This window comes from Anser anser, assembly GCF_964211835.1.
Source record: "Anser anser genome assembly, chromosome: 1".
Lineage (NCBI taxonomy): Eukaryota > Metazoa > Chordata > Aves > Anseriformes > Anatidae > Anser > Anser anser.
Window position 1 is genome coordinate 56,665,691 of NC_139720.1, and position 23,135 is coordinate 56,688,825.

The 23,135-nt window shown below is 42.0% G+C and overlaps 1 protein-coding gene across 4 annotated transcripts; it reads right to left on the bottom strand.

The window, feature by feature from the left end:
* Positions 1 to 13: 13 nt before the first annotated feature.
* HMGXB4 (HMG-box containing 4) lies at positions 14 to 15,238 on the bottom strand. Of its 4 annotated transcripts, XR_014577470.1 has the most exons (12): positions 15,083 to 15,238; positions 13,210 to 13,315; positions 12,452 to 12,564; positions 11,034 to 11,109; positions 8,679 to 9,865; positions 7,363 to 7,444; positions 6,806 to 6,870; positions 6,413 to 6,518; positions 5,700 to 5,869; positions 4,363 to 4,485; positions 1,231 to 2,344; positions 14 to 537 (listed from the first exon to the last, which is right to left on the bottom strand). XR_014577470.1 is itself a non-coding variant. In XM_083819374.1 (11 exons), exons 2-11 carry the CDS (start codon positions 13,238 to 13,240, stop codon positions 2,300 to 2,302), a joined length of 1,998 nt encoding a protein of 665 aa, XP_083675500.1. In that variant the 5' UTR covers positions 13,241 to 13,315; positions 15,083 to 15,238; the 3' UTR covers positions 14 to 2,299. The 4 variants fall into 4 exon arrangements, 3 of the variants coding, with proteins under 3 accessions (XP_083675500.1, XP_083675502.1, XP_083675501.1); XM_083819374.1 differs by having other exon boundaries at positions 14 to 2,344; XM_083819376.1 differs by having other exon boundaries at positions 14 to 2,344; positions 13,210 to 13,301; positions 15,083 to 15,215.
* Between the last annotated feature and the right edge of the window lie 7,897 nt (positions 15,239 to 23,135).

Consider the following 23,135-nt stretch of genomic DNA (forward strand, 5'->3'; position numbering starts at 1 on the left):
GGGACGGCAGCGCTGCGGGTGTGTAACAAAAATATATTGTCGGAACGGTACAAAAAGGGGCCGCCGGGAACGGGAGCACAAAAGTATAAAAGCGGCGAGGCGCGGGCAGATCTTCCCCGCTGGTACGGAACGGCACGAGATACAAAGTGTACAAATCTCACGTACAAACACGGGACGGGGGGGGCGGGTTAGGTTTTCGAGCTCTTCGAGGAAAGGTTTTCCACTGTCGAGACGACAAAGCTGAAGGCGATCCCCCTCTGGTCCTCGTAGAGCAGGTTTTAACCCTGTACCCAAAGCTCTCGGCTGTCGAGGGCTGGGAAGAGCCGGTTGCCTTGCAGCAGAATCCTTCGGTAGTGGCCGGGATGAGAAGCAGGAGCTGACCGCCTCCCTCCTGGGCCCTCTCCAACTCCAGGCTCGCTGGGATTAGTCACATACTACGAAAACACGGATGCTGTGGTCTGAGGCTTGGGTTGAGAACGTGGATGGTGGTGTGAGAAGCTTCTGCCTCTTCCACTAACTGATTGAGAAAGCCTAACACTGAAATGAGAAAAGCTCTGTAAGAGACAGAGTACCTTGTACGAGCACAGCTGGGGAAAATACGGTAAAGAGGAATGGGGAGAAACATCCTCCCACACACCTGACAATTTAATTTTTTAAGGCTAGGGCTCAGCCATAAAAAGGGTCAGTTCAATCTCAACTGCCCTGAAAAAGGCAATCTAGACTTCAAATTGGAAGGAAAAATGAATGCTCTTCTGTCATTCTAAATTTGTTATGCTATAAGGCTGAATATCCTGAAGTCAAATTATATTTCATCTGTTCTACCTAGCTTCTCAAGATAACCAGTTTCTACAGACACAAAATCTTTCTGGTGTTTCCCCATACAATGCCACTGCTTACTACTGCACGCACATCTGATTCCTGCAGGAAGTGGTGAGGCAGATTTGGTATCTTCCACACACCGTTGGTAGAGGGAGGGATTTTTGCTTTTAAATTACGTGTGTATATATATATGTACACAGTAATATACAGGATAAATTAAAATCTGTTACAGATATCGGTAAAAGTTAAATACATATGATAAACACACCACATACACATACATACAGACACAGAAACGCCTATATGAAAATCAAATGCTCTCCTGCAGCTCCTCTTCTAGAGGAACGGAAAGCCAAACACCAAGTATGTGGCTAGAAAGAAGGGGGATCAGTCCCATCCACTCACAGGTACCTTGGTCGCCTGCAACTGCTTCAAATTGGTCATTAGTCAACGTCTCACAGCAGCACCATGGCTCTTTCAATACTGCTGGTGAAAGGGATGGGGGATCAGCAAACTCAGAAACCAAGGTTGTCTGTTCACAAACCAGGGGCACGATGGGCAGAAGCGATCCAAGTTTTTCCCATCTGCTATTGCTCTCTTCTCCATCAAAACAGGCTGACCGTGCCCTGGAAAAATCAGCAGGAGGTGCATCCTCTCAAGCCAATGAAATCTGTTGATAAATCGGTGCTAATGATGATTTGGATGCAAGTCGACAAGAAAAGATTAAATTCTCTGTCATCTTCAACTTCATGACAAATGCCAGCTACCAGACCAGTAAGCTGACACTGACAACTTTTAGTTATTACTGACCAAAGAGGGGGGATTAGAAGATGTGACCAAGAGGGAGAGCTCTCTGCATCTTTGATCAACTCTCCAGCTTTCCCCTCAAGCGGATTTTAAATTAAAAAAAAAAAAAAAAGGGCTGGTGAAGAGTTCAATTCAATTTCTTGGTCCAACCTACATTACCTTCTCTACGTGCCCACAGAATATAAGAATACTTTACACTGGAAAGGGTATCAGGAGGTCGTTTTGTCCAACCCCTGCTTCTAAAGAAAGTCCAACTACAGAAGGCCGCTCACTCAGTATTTGAATATCATCAAGGATGGAGATTCAACAACCTCTCTGGGTTGTTTCTATGACTACTCTCATGGTGATGTGTCCTTCTTTATATTGAGAAGTCCATTCTCTGGCTGCTTCCCCCACTAAAGGATCTGAATTTAAGGCTAGTATCTCAAAACCTTTCTGAATTCTTCATACAAATACTTTTAGATTGGATGACATTTCATCCACAGGCAAAGATCTGTTCTCTCAGCTTAACTTCACAACTTTTCAAAAAATAAGAGTTACAATCCTATGTGTATACTGTACAGTTAAAAAAATTTAAAACCCTACACACAGAGTCCTTTGGGAGTGCCGGTGTAGTGCATATGTACACAGGTCAGTTACACAGAAGTTGAGTAAATCCCAGGATCTTTTCCCATCAAAGTCCAGGCATGATGTAGGCGATGTTGTCTAGTGTGTTTGACTGGGAAAAGAAATTCAATGTTTTAATGTCAGGTAATGACTCAAAATCCTTAAAAAAATGACATAGATCAGTGTATTACACACATTCATTTGTCTTACAAGTTACTGTATTGTGAGACAACAAAACTGTCTAGTCACCACTAGCCCCCCGGCTGCTAGACTTATTTTCAGGTTTTTGGAAACTTAACTAAACATAAAGGTAGCCTCAGTATTTGGAAGCACCTAGAAATAAAGAAAACGCTCAAGGCTTTCCTCAAGTGACTTCCTCCTAATGAACCCTACTCTCTGTCTTTGGATTTGAAAGAAGCCACATGGACTATATCTCATCAACCACTGGGAAGATGTGGTAAAGGACTTACGTAAAGTAATCAATGTTGTAGAATGTAAAAACAACAAAAAAAACCCTGACTTTAAGCCTGACTTTACACTCACAAGTCCTTTAAGAAATTCTGCAGTATATCAGAGAAAAACCCTCAAAAACACCAACTAGTAGGGTGTCAGAGAAAAAGAATTGCTTTCCAGTTTTCACTACTACTTGTAACAAACTTCTGAGACTAGGAGTCCTTTTTTGCGTATCAGAAAACAAAAGGCAGCAGTTTACTATCTGTATGTTCTTCAAATGCAGCATTTCAGTAACTTCACATCTGTGGCTGGATGGCTGAAAGCCTTAGGAATACCTTTTAACTGCTGAAAACAAAGGAGCTGGATCTGTTAACGACGGTGATTTTAAAATTTAACAATGCCACCTACTGACTGAAAATATAAATTGCATACTATATGCAACACGACCCCTGGCAACTTTACCTCGTCTTAGAATACCAGTTTTTACATGTCTGACTGTAAAAATCAGAGTAGTTTCTTTATTATCAAGCCTGGATACCAGTTTTCAGAAGTGAATGCTAAGTGCCTTAATCCACCTGAAGCTTCATTGCTCCTTGTAACAAACAATAAGTTGATCAAGTTTCCAAGATAGGCACCATTAGTCATGTGGAAAAGGGGTGTCACTTGCTTTGAATGCACTTGGCAAGCAAGGAGAAAAGCATAGGATGTTTTTCCATGGCTTATGATGGGAACACCCCACTGACTCAGCTTCTGTGTAGACAGCCAGTTTGCTGGAGCTCACAGCCTAAGCTGCCAAATATGCTGCTGTTGTTAACAGTCATTTCTCAGAATGAATCAATATTTGGGATGTCCTATAAAAACATGCCAATTCATACCCCATTTTTGTTGTTCTCTCGTTCAGATAGGTTTTCAATCTCTTGATGTTTGCATACTACATACTTATTCATTTTTGCTCCTCTACTCCTCTGCCTATTTGCGCCCCCTGTTGGAGGTGCGACTTCTGATTCCTTTCCTACTGCTGCCATATTAATCTATGCCCACATCATGCCACACTGATGTCACAAGCTCTTACTAAATCAGGGCTCAATAACTTAATAATTTAATTATTATAATAATTTAATAATTTAAAGTGGAAAAGAACCTGTAGTTATCTAGTTCCTTAAAACACGGACTATTTTCCTTTCCTTGGATGAGGTTACACATGTGAAAGGCCCTACTCAGTCACATTAGGAATCCTAACTGAGATCACAAGTTATTTTTTATGTTGCAAAAGAAAACAATGTGTGAACACAGAGCATCTGGAAGTTGCTTCTTTTTTTTTAATGGAAAATCAGAACTTTCAAAAATTGTATGTGTACAGGTGCTTGTATTTGATTCAGATGGGTCGATTCAGTCCCTAAAACAGGACCTACACACGCTGCAAACCAATGGAACAAATATTAAGTCAGTTTCTACTGGGAAAAAAACAATCAAACAAACCACAACATTGTACAATACCCTACAGCGTTAACATCTTAAGGAATTTCAAGAAATATCCCTCTATAAAAATGTATGACCAAGACAATTTTTTTATTGCACTGGAATTGTAATTGCATCGTAAAATTGATTCATCGGAAAACTATCTGGACTCTGCTGAAATTAACAAGGCTACAATAAAAATACCCACAAGGAACTCACCAAAACTTGCTTAGGGCAGCCATTCAACTCAGGTAGTTGTGTGGTCAGACATGCTAATGGGCCCAAAGCACAGATGATAGAATCCAGAAGTACTGACAAACTTCCTGAAACAGCCACCATTCCCTAGAAGTAAGGAAAGAAAAAATTGATGGGGACAATTACTGGAAAATACAGTTCCTTCACAACTATATTGATTCTTACTCAGATGCCGTATCCTCACGCCTGAGCGACCACTTCCATTACTTACACAGTAACAAAACTATGTCAGAGTTCACAGAAAGACTGATGGCTCAAAAAAAAAAAGAATTAAACAGGTAACATACTGATGTAGGAAAAACAAAGGGAGCAAAATAAAAGGTCAGAAAGTTGTTTGGTTTATATATGACTTAATTCCACAATTTTTGCCATATGGTTTCCTTGCCCCATTTGATACCATCTACTACGATAATTACTTGAGTCCTAAAGACAATAGTTGTTTTATTATGGAAGCCTAAAGAAATACTAAGTCTGTAAAAATACTTTAGTTATCAATATACCTTCAAAAATGGAATGTATTTGTGTGTCGTTCTGTAAAGGGAGAGATTTTTACTCCAAATTTTTTTCCTCTGAAGAATGACCTCAATGAGGTCATACCAGAAACTGCAGAAATGCAATAACATTCATTTTCTTGCTGATAAAACAAGCAAGCGTAGTGGGATGAGCCGACCATGTTAGCCATAAAATTCACTGACATTTGATATTTGAACCAAATACGTGTTCTGCTTACAGGCTAAGCTGAGTTCTAAACTCTGTGTGTGTGTACAATTACTACTGCGTAACACTAGAAAAACACTGGAAAATATTACATCTTCTACATTACCATGTAAGTTGAAACAACAGTAGCCACTACTTAAAGCACTGGGAACATGATACCACCAGAAAACAACAGGACATGCAAAAACATCTTGGTAATGGCCTTCTCTGGTGGTTTTCTTAGAAGGCTTGAGAGTGTAACTGGGCCAGAGATTGTAAAAGACAGCAAGAAAATACCAGATGCAAGGTGAACATATAGTAAGAACAGATTAGTTTGTTGAGACAAGGACAATTGCCTTCAAGGACACAGAGCTGCAAGTGAAAGACCTGTCCTTCTCTGATGCCTACTGTTTACTGAGAAACAACGCTTTTTATTTCACTGAAAATAAACAACAATGCATCAAAGAAGCATGACACACCACCTGTAATTTCTCTTCCTAGTAGAAAAGCATTGTCTAACTGTTTAAGTAAAACAAAATAATAACCTCCCGATCCTATGTGTAAATTATATGACATCACTGAGACGTTGCCAGTTACAGACTCACCTCTGTTTCCTGCAGTCTGTGTCCAATGAGGCTCAGAGATTCGCCCAGCAATTGTAAATGTGCAGCTACATCTATAGGATCTGTCTCAGGGGCTTTGGCTGGTGAGGAAGGCAACACCACAGTGCTGGTGGGGGATTTCTTTTGAGGGGAAATCACTCCTGGTGGAGAAGCTGTAAATACATGAATTAAAATTCCGTATTACCCACTTTCATTCTTTTACTTTCAAGTCTATTTACTTTCTAAAGTTCAAATCTCAAAGATGTGAGATGCTTAAATAGTCCTGTGGATCTTCTCCTGTCGTATTTAGAGAAAGAACTTACCTTCAAAGCATGTACCTCAGCTGTCTGCAATCTGGTAGCTTTGGAAGATTTGGTAAAGAGAGATGCCAAGCCATGAACAACCCCTTTTTCCTCTTGCACCTAGCTACTCTCACTAGAACTTCTCTATTGCCTCTTCTTGCTTTATGTTTCAAACCCTGAAGTGCTAAAACCAATACCATCTTACTAACTAGACAAGGAAATCTTTTTGAAAAGTGCTGACATCATTCTCGCTCCTGAAGAAACACAGTTGTTGAGTAATACGATGAGTTAAATGTCAAGACTTGTGAAAAAACAGGTAGGAATGAGAAACAAGAAGTTCATTATTTTCCAGTCTACACCATCTTCCCCACTCCAAAAAAAAAACAAGTAGAGCATATGAAGTGCAACAATTACCTTTTATTTTTGGAGCACCATCTGAAGACGATGCCTTTCGCTTCACAGTGGTGGCTTCTGCTTTATTCTGCTTGTGCTGCAGATACTGAGCTTTCTGTTTCCAGACCTGCAGTTACCACGGTATGAAAAGAGAGATTTACAGCATTAGGTAATTTTCATACCTGACGCCAAGACCTGGAGGCAAAATGATGTTACATAGTTAAGTGGTGAAGCAATGCCACGAGAAGAAAATGGATGCTTTTATGACCACAAGGGCAAGATAACACACTTTTCCATACTTTGGGGACAGAGGTAATATTTTTTAAGGTATGGTGTAATTACTGTCAGCATGTTTTGACCTAAGGACACAGTTTACAAAAATCATTAAAAAAAAAACAACTCACATATGCTTACCAGTTTATCCTTCTCAGGGAGCTGCTTCCACACTTCTGCCAGCTTTTTACTTAGGTCTCCAAAATCTGATAGGAAGAGAAATAAAAATGTTTCAAATAAATTAAATAATAAAGTTGTGGTGAGAACATAGGAAATTTATGTGAACGTCAACAGTGTGAAAAACTGGCCTACACATACACATTTAGAAAGCAACCACCACTGGAACTCTCCACACTGTCCAGAAAATGGTTTTTCCTTACTGTCTAAAATGAAGAAAACAAACAAACAAACAAACAAAACCCCACAGCCTGATACAGGGAATGTAACACCATAAGACCACACATGCTGAAAAATGACACAACAAAGACTCTTTAAGTAAAAGAAAGGAAGAGTAGGCAGTTCCTTAATCCAGATTCACAGCTTGGTTAATATACGGCGAAAGCAAATCATGAAATCCATTTCTGTCCTTTTGCTACCTCAAAAATTAAGAGGTTGATATCATACAGAGAAGGTATGTCCTGTTAATTAATCAGACTGATTTATAATCAAGAATAGAGAAGGCTAGATTATTTTCTCACCTATCCTAGGGTGCTCAGACACAATATTTGTACGATACTCCTTACAGAACACTTGATAGGCAGACATGTTTTTCTTCTTTGGCTAGTCAGAAGAAGAAAAGGAAACAAACGTTTTTAGTTATTAAGGGACCTACTCAATTTCATTAGTAATTCTGCTTTTATCGGACTTAAAGAAAGATACTGTACTTAGATCAAGAAGGTAAAATGGCAGTTTTACATGCGTTACATACATTTACTGGCTGAATTTAGTGGGTACGAAAGCACAAGAACCAGCCAGAATCAGTTTTAGCATAAAGCTTATGTTGCAACAACTCTATCAATACAATTCATCCATAAATCACCACCTTTGCTATTCTAAATCCACGATCAACGTTTAATGCTGTTCATACATCTCAGTTTTAGAACTTAAAATTGATCAAAATAACAAAAAAACCCTGTCATACTATTCACAGTACCTACCATGGATCTGTCAGAACAGTTCAGTTTTTGTTCTCTTATATCTATGTTTTGTTCTATTCCTTGCATCCTTACAGATCACTTCATATTTGCAGGAAAACAAACCGTTTAAGATAGCAGAGGCACAAGCAACTTCCAGACTGCGATCAGAGAAAACTTACCACACAGGACACAGTGAGAGCTGAGCAAATCTGGGCTATGGCCACCCATTTCCTGTTACAAAGCAACTCTTGTCTATCTGGCAGAAACCGTTTTACCCTATTATACACTTACATAGCTATAATTATGTTATCTGGAAATCTCAGACACACTCCAGCTACAATTTTTCCTACCTGCACTTCAGAGCATTAACCATGGAAACCTGAATTTATGAGTACAGGATGAAAGTGCGAATGTGGTAGTCTATAAGAATTAGATCTTTATCTTAATACAGGAATAAATGGATGAATAACTTCACTCTTCCAAGTTAAGGAGTTCAATTCCTTTTTTACAGGAACCGTGATGATGGACTAGATGACTCCCAGACAAGACTGAAATTCTACCTGGTAATAGTTAGAACCAGTTACCTTAGAAAACAATGTAGTTGTGGCACGGTCTGTACCGAGCAGATTAAGTATAACCTTTTCAAAGGACCTTCACTGGCTAAAGACTGCCTGTGTCACAAAAAAACCCCAATGGTTTATATTTCTTTTGCTACGAACAGAAATCACAGTAGCTGAAATACTTTTGCCAAACATGCTGCAACGAAACCATCAATGCTGCTATTAATTATGCTTCAATTTAACAAGTTTTTGGAATGAAGTGTGTAATTCACCATTACCCATCGCCCAATTTCAATTTCCCCTTCAATTTTTCCTTACTTTTTCCCTTTCTCTTTCCCTTTCTCGGTCCTTTTCCTTTTCTCTTTCTCTTTCTCTTTCTCGTTCCTTTTCCTTTTCCCGTTCCTTTTCTCTTTCCTTTTCCTTTTCCCGTTCCTTTTCTCTTTCCTTTTCCCGTTCCTTTTCTCTTTCCTTTTCTCTTTCTCTTTCCTTTTCTTGTTCCTTTTCCTTTTCTCTTTCTCTTTCCTTTTCCTTTTCTCGTTCCTTTTCCTTTTCTCTTTCCTTTTCCCATTTTTCAGCTTTTTCCTTCTCCTTTTCTTCCTTCTTCCTCCTCCTCTCACTTTGTCCATCTGAGTGATAAATAGTAGGATGAGGTGGAGGAAGAACATAGGGAGTACCGGAAGGAGGTGGTGGTGACACTGTTACTTCTGCTACTGCCACAGAAGAGTGCCCAGAACTCTTTTTAGATTTAGAATGCTTCTTCTCTCTGTGCTTCTCCTTGTCTTTTTTTTTCTTACTTTTTTTTGACTTCTTCTTCTTCTTGATCTCCCGGTAGGAATCATCTATCACTAGCTCTCCAGCCTCCAACTCCCCACCAGAAGAGGAACCAGATTCTGGTGGTGCCTCCACACCCGAAGTCTCATACTCACTCCCATGGCCTTCCGAAAACACGGATGTGTCGGCACCAAAACTCTCAGAAGGGGGATGTGGGTCTGGAGGAGGTTTGTGCTTCTTCCGGGATGACTTCTGGAAGCTCTGCACTTCATGACCCAGATGGAATGAGCCCTGCTCATCTCGAGATGATTTTTTGGAAGATTTCTTTGCAGCTGCTGGTGCTGAAGAGTAGGAGAAAGAATCATCATCTGCAGCACTACTTTTCTCTTTTGGTGAAAGGATAAGCTTCATCTTCAAGCCATCAGGTTCACGAAGAGTAAGGGTCTCTGTGTTCACATAGAGAGGTTTCATTTTTTTAGTTTTGTGGTAGCTGCCATCATCCACTGAGTGCTCCCCACTGCTTCCACTCAATTTCTTCTTGTGGTGCTCCTTTCTGCTTTCAGAATGGCCAGAGGAAGAATAAGATGATTTTTCGGATGTCTTCTTTGAAGACTTGGAGCTTGTGGCCAAAGGCGAGGTGATAGCCTTGAGTACATCCATGTTTTTATCAGCTGAGGATGGGCTTGAAACTGCTTTTTTCTTCTTCTTTGATGGTGGATCCAAAGATGAAAGATCTGGAAAAAGTCAAGAGAAATGTTCATCAAGATGATTCCCTTAAAGACATTACTATGCTAGTCAAAAGAAACGAAGTGGGAACCTTGCAAAACTTATTACTTATTATTATATATATTTATTATATATATATAATATATAAATATATATTATATTATTATAATAATAATATAATAATAATATAATAAAATATAATATATTATATATTATATATAAATATATAAAATATAATATATATATATATTATATATTATTATATATAACTTATTATTACAGCTAACCGATCTGCATCCTGTCTCAAAAAGAAAGTCTCTGAAATTTGCAGGCAGCTCAGCGTGTCCTCATGGATATGAATTGGGAGTTGTAACACCAGAGCTGATCAAAATATTTAATGCAGAAAGACAGAGTGGGAAAGTTCTTGAAGTTTCATCAAACTTTGTATTCTATCATAAACCAGCATATTTTGATGAAAATACATCTTACTGAACCTGAAATATTATATCTCAAGTGCAAGGTTGTCACATCACTTTTAGCTGAGACCAATGAATTGAGAACATGAGCTTTTTCATTCTAAAAACAGATTTGTAACAAAATTTCAGTTTATAAAGATATGCCAAAGATGTGGCTTCTTTTGGAATCGGGACAAAAATAAATCTTAAACCTGCTGTTAAGCTTTTATGAGCTGAATTGTTATTTCCTAGCCAGTTTTTTCATTGTGAGAACAATATTTCTGTATTTAAACTGAACCCAAAAGCATTCATTGTGTAACCTGACATATTCTGCTTTTATAAATTTACAGAAATTAATTAGTATTATCTGCAAATAAAATTACAGCTCATAATATAATAAGCAAAAAAAGAATGCAAACGCAAAAAGGGAAGGCATGGGTTAGAAAACAAACTTGTCAATGAGAAGGGACATGGAAGATCCCTGCCTTAACAACAGTAACTTTTACACAAGACTTCGAAAACATCATTCCCTAGTCTTTTGCTGCCTGGTGCAGCAGAAACCTGATCAGAACCAGGTTTCTGATTACATCAATCTGTCTTAGGACAAGGAATTCTCCCCCGTAAAGTGCTAACCACAAAGTTTGATGACATTGGTTTAACAGCATCTTTTCCTCAAAGTCATGATCTGCCAGCCCCTTCCGCTGCCTGACTGCCGTCTTACCTCTGGAGCCGTACTCATCGGAGGAGTGCTTCTTCTTCTTTTTGTGAGGTTCTGTGCCTGGAAAGAGCTCACTGTCCTAGAATAAGAACAAAAAAGTTGCTGATAAACAACAGGGAAATAATTTGAGGGTCACATGGACTGGTCACATAGATTATAATTTCTGGGAGATATCAAGAGACATTTGTACTACTACGATGCCAAGGAACCCTAGGTGTGAACCAGGATTCTCATTCTAGGAGCTAAACCAGCAAAGGAAATATAGTCTGTTCCCATAGTCCACAACGTAGATTTAAGGTAAGAGACAAAAAGCAGGGTATGGATAGGTGGGAGAATACAAAAAACAGTCAGAATTGGTTTCAGCACATCAGACAACTAACTGGCATCAAGCTTTCTGTGGACGCTGCAGCACAACAGGACTATAAGGAAATTCAAAGACAAATCTCTACAAGGAGTTCCCCTCCAGTGAGAGGAGCACTACACAAGAAAACTTGAAAAAGCACTCTTGAAAGTGTTAAGAAATGGCCAATGAAAGCCAGTACTCGGACATCAGCTGATAGGTTGATAAAAGACCGACAACTACCTCTTAATAAAGCTAAGGAATAACTAAGCATGCATAGGCTGTCAAGCCTTGAAGCAATTCATATTTAATGTGCTGAAGAAGATAAAAGAAGTGAAAGAAGGAACAGAGAAATGACAATTAAAATGATGGGCCAGAAAACTGACCAAACTAACTCTTGACACCCCATTATTATTATTTGTTTCTCGACTGCTTTACGGTCTAAAAATGAAGCTCCTCTGTAGAATTCCATCTACATGGCAGAAGATTTCCATTTTAAACTTGAACTTCTTTTGCAGATTTTAAAAAACTAAAACCAATCACAAGACAGTCACCTCTGAGCTAACAGCAGAAATTTTAGCTCAAAGAAGAAAGTTATGAAGTTGTTGCAACATGATTTCAGAGTTAAGGCCCCAAGGAGACAAACAGGGCAAGTTCACACCTCTCAAGAGCTACTGTTTCAGGCTGTATGCTGAATTGGGAAGACAACAGTGCATCAGTTAACATTTTATTCATTCTTTGCTGGCTATCAATGCAACTATAAATTCTAAAAATCCCATTTCTTTGCGTAAAAAGTCAGTTATGCTATCTCAGCACTTACACCGTTGCATACTAAGGCTAGGATGAGATCCTACTACCCTATTTTCTGAGGCCAGAAAAATCAGAATTGGTTGAAATTGGGACTAACACCCTCCATTTCCCTAACAAAGCTACTGAACAATTCAGGACATGATTACCTGTACTTGCTGTTTTCTACAGGCATTTTTATATACCAAAGAACACTGAAACATTCCATCCCATTTTATCTTAAGCTTTACACACTTTCTTACACCTTATACTTTTTCTCTGAAGGCTTCCTGACCTGTGTTGCTATTCTCTCCTCCTCTTGCAGCTGATCCCTGTAAGACCGTTTTTTCTCTCGCTGTGTCCTGACCGTAGCCAGCTCCACATCACTTCGGTCACTCTCTAGGAACTCTAAAATTTATGTGAAAGAGGAAAAAAATGAAGAAATGAAATACCACATTAAGGAACAATAGGCACATTGACTATGCACAAAATAAGACAGGAGTGGACATTGGCATGGAGTGATGCACAAAACCCGAAAAGCACTGGGGACTGAAAGATAACATTCTGTAATCTCTGACTGCAGGGACAGGGCTCAGTGCTCTAATGCTATAACATGAATTCTCAAGATACCGTTTCTAATCCTTGTTGATTTCTTCCTAAAGTCCTAACTGGACTTAGAAATGTTATCATCATTTACTGTATAGAATCTTAGAATTGCTTAGGTTGGAAAAGGCCTCTAAGATCTTCAAGTCCCCCTGGTCTCCCATTTCACACTGACCTAGCAGGGAGAAGAAAGGCTGCAGTGGCAGAGTTCCCAGTCATGGTGGTTGCATTAGGAAATACCACCTGTTTCTCTAATCCCAGTACTGTGCATCTGGAAGTCAAGGGCTTGGGAACCTGCAAAATCTTAACAGATTAAATTTAAGGTCCAATACCCTTCAATGGTCCATGGGAGACTAGCTTCCTTTCCCACTCTGACACCATGGCCAGACAAGGGCTGTAGAGGGCACCCTTTTTTTGGCTACTCCCTCCGAGATTATGAAGCAGTCATACCTTCTTTCTTCTTGGAGTCATCATAAGCCATGGCGGTCCTGCAGGAGCCTGAGAATGTGTTGCCACGTCTGGGCTCCTTCCCCCGTTCCCATCTAAAGGAAAAGGTCTGAGAAACAGAGAATGAAAATAACCCTCCCATAAAGAAGAACCACAATGTAAAATCGGAAACTTCCTGTGAAACAAAAGAAGATTCTCTGGAAGACAGTGGGAAAGGAAAGAAGTCTATCTCCTCTCAGCTGATACTCACTCTTTGGGTTTGACAGATTTTTTTTTTTTAATTAAGTTGGAGATTTTTTTTGCTTGTTGTTTTTAAAGATATAACAAGACCACCTATACACTGTAAAATCTCCGCATCATTAAAATAATTTATTCATAAAAATGGAAAGAGGGTGAGAATATAGCTGTTTGATTTTCATGACGAACAAAACTGTATCCGAACTTGTGTTAAAGACTCATTTCATCAGAAACCACTGTAGCAAACAGTGGGATACTTAAAAAGAAGTACCAAACCCTTGAATCTCAGATGAAGCGAAGGAAAAAGATGAAACCAGGCAGGAATCACTGTGCTATATAAGAATTATTTCAAATCTTTTGAACTAAAGGGTTGCACATCTTGTAATGAAGGCATACACCGTTCTGACGTGTTTCCTGACACTACCGCTGCAGCCATTCTGAATGTCAGCCTGGGAATGGAAACGGAGGAAAGTGCTCCTTTCTGCTAGGACTTCTGCATCATCCAAGCTCCTGCAAGCTCCCAAATTTCAGGTCTCGTTTGAGTCAGTCTATTCCACAGTTGCTAGCATGCAGGAATAGGTATGGAATAGCTGCACTCCTCTGAGTAAACTGCTTTTGTTTTTCAGGCAGTGAACTGGTTAGCACGAAAAAGATGACCTCTCATAAGTGATTAAAGCAACTGCACCCGACTGATTTTGTGTGGTTGTTGTGTACGTGTGCGCACGCACACGTGAAGGTTCAACCACGAAGATCATGAAGTTCGTTCTTTCTAGCTCTCACAGTAATCCCGCCACATTTAAGTTACATTTGAATAGCTAGAGAGCAGGAAACTTATGCTATGTCTCTGCATTTACATCAATTTAATAAATAATTGGTTGAGAAAGTACAATGCATTCATCTTATGGTGGTTACTTAAGTGAAAGCACAAACTCACGACTAATTCAAGCTGACAAATACAGAGATGTTTCTGTTGAAATTCATAAGAATACAAGTGAATTCTTCAGGTTTTGGGAAGCCATCCACCACAAAATGTTTTAAGTCAGTATTCAGACTACTATACATTGTGTGTGGCAAGCACATTGATTTGTAGGCAGAATTTATGTACATGCGCAACAGCGCTGCTCTTTACTGTAAAAAAATCAAAAGAAAGCAACTATCTTGCCACTTGTGGGCTTACAATCTTGAGTGAGATCCTGCAAACACCTCATGACATTCAGCTCCCTGTTGCCTGGTGGAGTTCAGCGGGAACACAGGCGATGCTACCGCATGGTGCTCAGCTCTGGGGCCTGCTGTAGGCACTGCTCAGCACCACAAAGCCGCTGACAGTCCCTCACGAACGGATGATTTGAGGAAAATAAGCTTTATTTATAAACGTGTACCCCCTCCTCACCGCCCACGGCTGCGGGACCAAGCCCCCCCGCACCCCCCACGGCACTCCCAGGTTCCTCCACAGCCCTGTCGCGACTCTCTCCTCATCGCGATGCCCTCACGACCCGCAGGAGACACACGGGCGGCCGGAGGGGGGGGGGCAAACCCCACCATCGACCCCTCCGCCGCCCCACCGTGCAGCCGGGCCGCTCTCCGGGGCCTCCCCGCCGCCTTCGGCCGCCCCGCTCCTCCTAAAGCACCCCGCTCTCACCCGTGCGGGCCCCGGCCTGACGCGGCCCCGGGGGCAGGGGACGGGGGGGAGGCGCCGCGGCCGCCTCACTCCGCGCCGCCGCTTCCCGCCTCGCCGCCCTCCGCCGCCGCCATCTTGGGGAAGGAGACAAGGGCCGAGCGCCGAGCGCCTCCGACGGGGAGGAGAAGGCGGAGGGGGGGGGAGGAGCGCCGAGAGCGTCGATGGGCGGGGAGGATGGGGCGCCATGTTGTGCTCAGGGGTTGCCTGCAATATTCCCTTCAGGCACACGAAGCCTGACTGCCACAGCCACTGGCACCCGGTGGGTGCCAGGTGAGGAGCAGGTGCCCGTCTTACCCCTGCCTTCGAGGCAGCTTCCTCACTGTGCGTGTGCTTGTGCTGTCACGACGCAACAGCCCCTCTCTCATCACCACGTCCTTACAGAGTCTGGGAGCTGGCTGTGCTTCCAGCAGGGGTTAGGTTTTTGGGTGGCTGTGCCTGCTACCGTGGGATCAATAGTAAAGAGTGAAATGCTGTTATTGAGAGAGCTTCTGTGTGATTAGTCATGCACGCACGTGAACGGGCACATCTCCTCCAAGCCTATCTGATTGCCGGAGGAATCGGCTCGATGTGCTTCAGAGGTGCAGATGGAGTCGGGACCACCAGCTGCGCTGAGATAAGCGTGTCTGAGCAGCGCGCTCAGGGCTCCTGCCGGAGCAGGCATCATGCTGCTGTCACACCCTCCTAATCACTTGACCAAGGGTGGCAGGCAGGCAGGGCCAAAGCAAGCTACCCTCAGCTTCTTCTAAAGAGCTCATTCCTTGTTCATCCCCGGAAGGGATTCAAGAGAGAGGTAAAAATGCTCGAGAAATAACCTTTCTGCTCTCTGACCACTCCAGAGGTCCCCGTTCAACAAACCTCAACTGACTCTTAAAGACCATCATCTCAACTGATGCAGGAGTCTTCTTTTTATTTAGATGCCAGCAGGCACTCACATAACTCTTTGTCAGAGGCTGCTATCCTTCATATGCTGCCTGCAGACTACAATTCCCAGCCATGCCTGAGGTTAAACCTGCCCCATCACAGGCATGCCAGTTCCCCAGCTCTTGCACATTCACCCTCTGGTCTTGCCAGTGACTTTGTGTCCTAACAAGTGCATAATGATGACAATTATTATTTGCATTATAGTAGGACATAAAGGAATTGGAAGAGGAGAGAAGCTTATGACTGTTACACTGCATGAATATATAGTGTGATCCAAAGTGAGGGGTACAGCCCCTCAGTTACCCAACTGCAGTGCACACAGATCAATGCTGCAAGTGCAGCAGCTGTAACACAACAGAGTAAAACTCACCAGCTCTTAGGATAAGCATTAAGACCTGTTCAGACGTTGTCATGCATGTACGTGCATGCCTGCTGCTGGTCAAACTCTCTGAAATCACTCCTTGCCCTCCAGCCCGTAACCCAAGGAGGAGCTACGCTCTTCATCAGTGGATAAGTGCCTCTCAAATTTATGACCTGACAGCCTACAGGTTAGGTGGACACAGAATGACAGCAAATCAAAATGGCATTAGTATGGCTGGGAGAGGCTAGGTGAAGCCTGGAGGAGCAGAGATAGAGATCGCTTTGAAAATCAAAAGCCTAAATTACCCTGGTGTTTGATGATGGCAAGTATTTGATAGTGATAGCTAGTAAATGTGTAGGGAAGGTATGTTTAATATTCTGCACCCTAGAATGAGAAAGGATTCAAGCTCCCCTGCAGCTTAATGTTTTCAGCGCTGGATGTTTCAGGGATATTAGAATGTGATAGTGACTGCATGTAGAGCAGAGAGAATGAATTTGCAGGCGAATTTGCAAAAATAAGCATATAGCAGGATACTTGCATATAAAGCCACTGAAGCACCAGTCATTCAGATTTCACTTGGTGAAATCTATCCATGCACGTTTCCTCCCACATAATAATAATAATAATAGGAATTGCAATAGTAATAACAATGAAAACATGTAGACCTTCCTACTGCACTTTTCATCAGTGCAAAAATGTTCAGAATAACTCATTTCAATCATTCCCATTTTTCAGAGCTAATAAAGTGAACCAACCAGCACAAGCCACTGGCATTTACTAACTGCTTTCAAACAATTTAGCCTTTCCCTTTTCTAGAAAATCCAGAGACCCTGGATTTTCAGAGTGTACAACTAGACTATGCAGGTCAGGTGGGAAAATGTCAGGATGCTGATAGGATATTTAAGACAGTCGCAACCCCTTCAAATCCTTCACACCTGACGGAATTCGTTCTTTGTACTCTTGAATCGGAAAGGTGCATGGTGAGGAAACTGGAAAAGCAAACAGCCCTCACAGTTTTTAAGACCTGAAGTGCAGCATTAGTCAGTCTCAAACTGTTGTGAGAGTATTGCTTATTCCTTTTGCTCAGAGCATCTTGCATTCTTTTGTCTACATGCCAGGGAGAGAAACTGCTGAAAGAGTCAGGTGTCTCCTTGGCAGTGAGATACATATTGTATGAAGGGCACTTGCCAGTGCAGAACATTTTGGGACGTGCATATATTTTCTTATGCTTGATGCGAGATGAGTTGTGTGCTAGGGGCTACTGCCCATTAAGCCATTCAGTATGGTCATGCTTTTCCCACAGTATATTCACCATCTGTTCCTGTCTGCCTGTTTTCTCCTGCCTCCACTGAGGTGCAAGTTTCTAGATTCAGTAGCCCTCTTTTTGTTTCGTGCCTTTTTAGTACTTAGCCCAGTGAATTTCAGGTGCAACGAGTATAAAAGGAACAAACAGTAGAATGAATACAAGTTATGCACAACACAACCCAGTTATGCACAAAATTAGATACAGCACTCAGAGCTCTGTGAACAATTAACATTTCTCCCTGTCATAGTTTGCAACTCAGAAACCTTTTTTTCATTCTTGCCTTGTTTTTCTGTATTGTTTTTCCTAGATTCCAATACAATTTGGCATTAACTTGAATGGGACCTGGATTAAAACCTTCAATCCCTACTTCTCCATGAAAAATCTGTTTTGTTTTGTACAACAACCGCTACTCTTCTCTGTGTACACTGCAACACTTGTATGTCACCAGCTATCAAACCTCCCTTGAGGAAGCATGGCTTGTTACATTCGGATAGGTTCTATGAGAAATAAATGCATTTTAAAAGGTTATGAATATTCTTATGGAGGAAGTGACTACAACGTTACAATGGACTTCAGGTAAAATAGACATTTGGTGCCAATTACCTCAGCTGTATAATTTCCTTAGTCTGATTTATAAACAAGGCTAGCGAGTACTGTTTGTACTCTCCTTCCCTGGAGAAGCCAAACTTCAAAAGATTTGTCATCCACATTGTTTCAGTGTTGCGGATTGACTTAAAGTACTTCCCATTTGTCTTCAGTTTCCGCAGGAAGCATTCATTTTCTTGCCTCTTCAGCTGGGAATATAGTCGTTAACAAAGCCACAAGGGTGCGTGCAGTCATTTGTAACATCAGTACAACACCCTGAATATTCCCTGGAGCCACAGCATCTGTCACAGTGGACACACACCCTCTCCTGCTGCTCCCAGTGCTGCACCCTCTGTATTCACATGCTGCTGGAGAGGTGGAAAGGCAATGTCCTCCTACATCGGGTGGGGAAACAACACCGTGTGTTACAGCAGGAGTAGTGGAGGCCAGAGAGGAAGAGCGTGCCCCACGGTGCGGTTAGCCAAAGGGAAGGGGACAATACTTGAGCAATATGCATAGAGAAAAGGTTAAATGCAGAGAATCAGCCAGATTTAAGAATGGAAGCTTAAACAGAGATGTCAGGATCTGCAGTTAAGGGAGACCGGACTGGCATGTCAATAGTAAGTGCTGCCACCTGCATGTTAGCTACTGGGGACTGCTGCAACTCCAAGGCTACGCAGCTAGCTCTGGCAAGTAGTTGTGAATGTGATGCTGGTGCGTGTGAGAGTGATCTCTGCTGCCAGCTCTCTTGTGGCTGGTGGGTGTAATCGTGAAATTGTGGTTGGCTTTGAGAAAACGGGCTTTCTGAACTGTGCTGGCATTGTCATTGGTGTGCAGGTATTTAACCTCAATTGCATTCCTGCCTGGAGGCCCCAAATCACACCAAGTCACAAAGATGTAACTCAAATGTCCTACCAGCCCCGCCTTAACATAAGAACAACCTCAGTGACACTAAAGCAGAAATACCTCTTAATGGCCAAAGGCAACATGCTGAGGGGACCTGCATTTGATGCCTACTGGAAGGAGTGACACCCCTATTGTCTTCCAGTAATGTAGATGGGTTGCGGCTATTTCTGTGAACCTAGCATGTGTATAGCTTCTGCTTCTGGCTATGGATGTCTCAGCTGGAGATGAGAACTTTTGGGAAGAGCAGAAGACCTGGCTGTGCCCTGAAAAGCTACCAAGTGGCAGTGGAGGGTGCAGAGAGAGACTGGCAACAGGACAGTGCTGGCTGCAAAACTCGGGATGCCCGCTGGGCCAGCGCCAACCTCATGGCTGCAGTGTGCTGTTGGCATCTGCGGAGCTGCTGAAGAGATACTATGGCAAGAGATGACACGTGGAAAGAGCTCCAGACTTCCAAAGTCTGGAGGCATGGCAAAGGCAGTAAGAAGACAAACTGGTGCTGGGACCAGGTGAGTAAGAAAGGTGCCCTGTCCTCTTATTTGCATTGCAGAGTGCTATGCGCAAGGAGAAGTAGTGTTGCAGAGCATTTTATGTGTTGCAGCCCTTCACACAGCAGGTAATTTGCAATGCTTTCAGGGTCACTGGACTAGACAAGATGCTCTGGGTCATCCAGGGCCCTTTCCTGCTACTGTGGGCATGCTGTCATTCAATCCTATTGTAAACTGATTGATCTTTATCTTAAAAGCAATCGAGTCTCTTCCCCCCCACAACTCCCACTGGGAGGCTGCTCCAGAATCTCACTGTCTGAGAGTTGGAAGGCGTCTTCTGATTACCAGGCTAAATGTATTCATGGTTAGCTTGCATCCATTAGTTCCTGTGCCAACATTTTCTTTTAGCTAATATAATTATTGTCTCCTGTTGCTGTTTTTGCTCTGATATATTTATAGAGAGCCATCATACCTCCTCTCAGTTCTCATTTTGCTAGGCTAAACAAGGCATGCTCTCTTAGTTTCCTCGTAGCTGGCGGGCTGCTCGCTCCTCTCCCCAGGCCAGCAGCCTTGTGCTGTGCTTGCTCCACCTCAGATTCCTCCCTGAAGCTGGGTGACAGGTTGTGGACACAGTTTGCTCAGAGGTCTCATCAAGGTCTTACGCAGTACCTCTAATACTTCCCTTTCTCTAGGGGAAATGCTCCCTCCCCCCCCCTTTTTTTTGTGAGGGTAGGAGGGTGAAATACTTTCTTAAAAACTTTCAATACTACTTTCTGATTCTTCCTCTCCCTTCACACCCTATCCTCACAGGTTAATGAATTTTACAGGTTAATGAATTTTACAATGGCATTAATGTATTAAGAGAGAAAATACGCATAAAGGCAACCATGTTGAAAACAATGGTGGGTGTCTGGTTGCCTGTAAAGCTTAACATACTACTAAAAGAGCAGCAACAGGCAGTTTAATTATACTTTCCCTTGTAGTTACAAGGGGATACAGCAACAAGGAACATTACAGCAAGAAGGAACATGGCTTATTCCTGGCCTTTCAGAGACCAGGTTGGAGTCCACTCAGCCCTAGGGTTACCCAGTGACTGCAGCATATGTAATGTGGAGGGGGGACTGTCATCTCAGGCACTATCTGGTGTCACATTGCAGGGTGAGCCACCACCATCATGCTGGTGGCTTTGGGTTGATGACCATGGGAGAGCTGGAGCTGGCATTCCTCCTGCTTCATTTCTCCAGCGCGCCCTAGATACTGCTGGGCTGTACCTCCTTCCTTTCTTCTTTCTCTCTTTTCCTCCCTGCGCCACTGTTTCTGCTGAGGAAAAGAGAGAAAGAGTCAAGGTGCCTGTCAGACATGAATCTGTGTTCACTTGTAAAGAATTGCCCCTAAACCTTTTCCCCTCCTGACTCATTTTCTTCAAGTGACAGTACAGCACTATCTACCTGCCCCTTCTGGGTGTAAAGCAATTAGACCAGTAATTCTGCTAAAAAAAACAGAAAAAAAAACCAATCAATCACACCCTTCATTCTCATATTATTGCTTGGAGTACAGCTTCAGTTATTTGTGATGAAAAAAGACTGGTAGAGACAAGGGAAGCCATTGTAACAGCACGTCTTGTTTCATACTTGGAGTGTAGTCCTTCACCTTTGCTGCCTCTGTTATCTTCACCATTGCCTTTCCTGTCCTCTCTCTGTTCTCAAATACCTCAAAATCTTGTGTCTCAAAAATGCCTTATGAAGTCTGATAGTCTGCATACTCTGCGTGGCAGCGTGTATTCTCTCAGTCACCTCTGTATCAGAAAAAGTGCCTAGGTGAATACTGAACACATAGTTATGACTTTTTACTGCTCTCCATGAACTGGACAGCAGCCTGTTTCACCCATGTCTGACTGGGATGGTTGGATTTCTGTTCAGGTACCAATTTAAGCTGTCTTAAATAAAAATTAACTTTGCTATATTGTGCCAGAGGGTCAGATCACAAGACTTGTTGCATTCACAAATGGAACACAGGATGAAATGACAGCTGTAAGAAAAATGGGAGGTGGTTATAACATTTATTACAGGGAGGATCTTTCTCCTTGTCATTTGGTTTATACGTGCAAGGGTACATATGACAGTGGAAAGACCTTGAAGTGCTGACACTGTCTGGAATTGTTGTGGAAAGGAAAGAGAAACTCTGCTTCATGGAGTTATCAACACACCTTTCCCCAGCTACCTAAAAGCAATTAGTCCTTGGCCTTGGGATAAGTATAGCCTAAGTATAAGTCAGGGACACCGTGACTTTTTTTGTGGGGTTGTATTAGTGTTTGCTAACAAACTTGCTCACCTCTCATTGTGCCACAAGCTGAAATAAATACTAGCTCAAGCTCACTTTGCTGGATTACTGCAGAACCTAGAAATACGGACCTGTGGCACTGCAAGGTGGCACAAGAGAGCTATCTAAGTTGGAAGTCTGCAGTCTGAGCCATCACTGAGTTAATGCTGGGAAAGGTGTAGGAGTGCAAGGCCTTTATGAAATGAGTTTTAACTATACTTTCCACCTAGCAGATAAAGCTGTACAGGGAGGATAAATAGCACTCCCAAGAGGTGCTGGTCTCAAATTTTCCACACAGGCCTGTCTAGCACACATTTACATTGGTGAGAAACCTGCAGAAGGATCTGGTGTTTCATAATTTCAGCTTCAGACTGAGGGAGTCCCCAGCAAGAAAAATCACTGTTGTTCGTTTCTCTGAAGGACACAACACTCAGTGTACATATGAAGAGATGTAGAAAGATCGTATCAATGTACACCCCTGTCATTACTCACTCTCTTTTTAACACTACCAGCCTGGTAAGGATATTGAGTATTGGTGCAGCACTTGGAGCGCAAAAAGAAAGGGATGTTCTATGGTGCTAAATTCAATTCACGGTTAAATGTCTCAGGTAATGGAAGCTTTTACCACATCACTTGAGAGACCGTTCTATTGTCTGCTAGATTTCATAAGCAGGGAGTTTTCTTTTTTATTTAGTTTAGCTGCTTTCTTTTTCTGAAGAAATAAATGACCAAATAAAAAGCAAATCTGAAAACCTCCCCCACTGAGTCTGTTTCAGTTGTTGCTGTTTTCCTTCACATTTTCCTCCTTGAAATGCATTAGTTTCCAGTTGAAGAAACCTGAAGAAAAGGTGATTATTACCAAGAAATTTGCAAATTAGCACAGCTCAATACACCCCCACAGCAGTGTTCTAGTAAAATGAGTAAGGCTGGGCTAAAACCTCTATATATTTATTTGGATCATTCTATATTTGGATTTAGCAATCCTATTACTGAGATGAAATTTAAGACACGTTAGATACATTTATCCTGGAAATAGGACTAGTAAATTGTAAGCTGTGATAGGTAGGAGGATGAGGACAGCATCTAAGATCAAACAAGGAGAAGAGCAAAAAACATCCTTCCTTTCCTATT

What these genes read in the sequence shown, in the direction of transcription:
- HMGXB4 (XM_083819374.1), bottom strand. Translation starts at nt 13,240, where the DNA reads ATGGCTTATGATGACTCCAAGAAGAAAGAAG. An exon ending in GGGAAAGAGAAAGGGAAAAA is followed by an intron (nt 7,445 to 8,678) that starts GTAAGGAAAAAT and finishes TCTTCTGACTAG; the next exon opens with CCAAAGAAGAAAAACATGTC. An exon ending in GCTGCCCTAAGCAAGTTTTG is followed by an intron (nt 2,345 to 4,362) that starts GTGAGTTCCTTG and finishes TTCTTTTCCCAG; the next exon opens with TCAAACACACTAGACAACAT.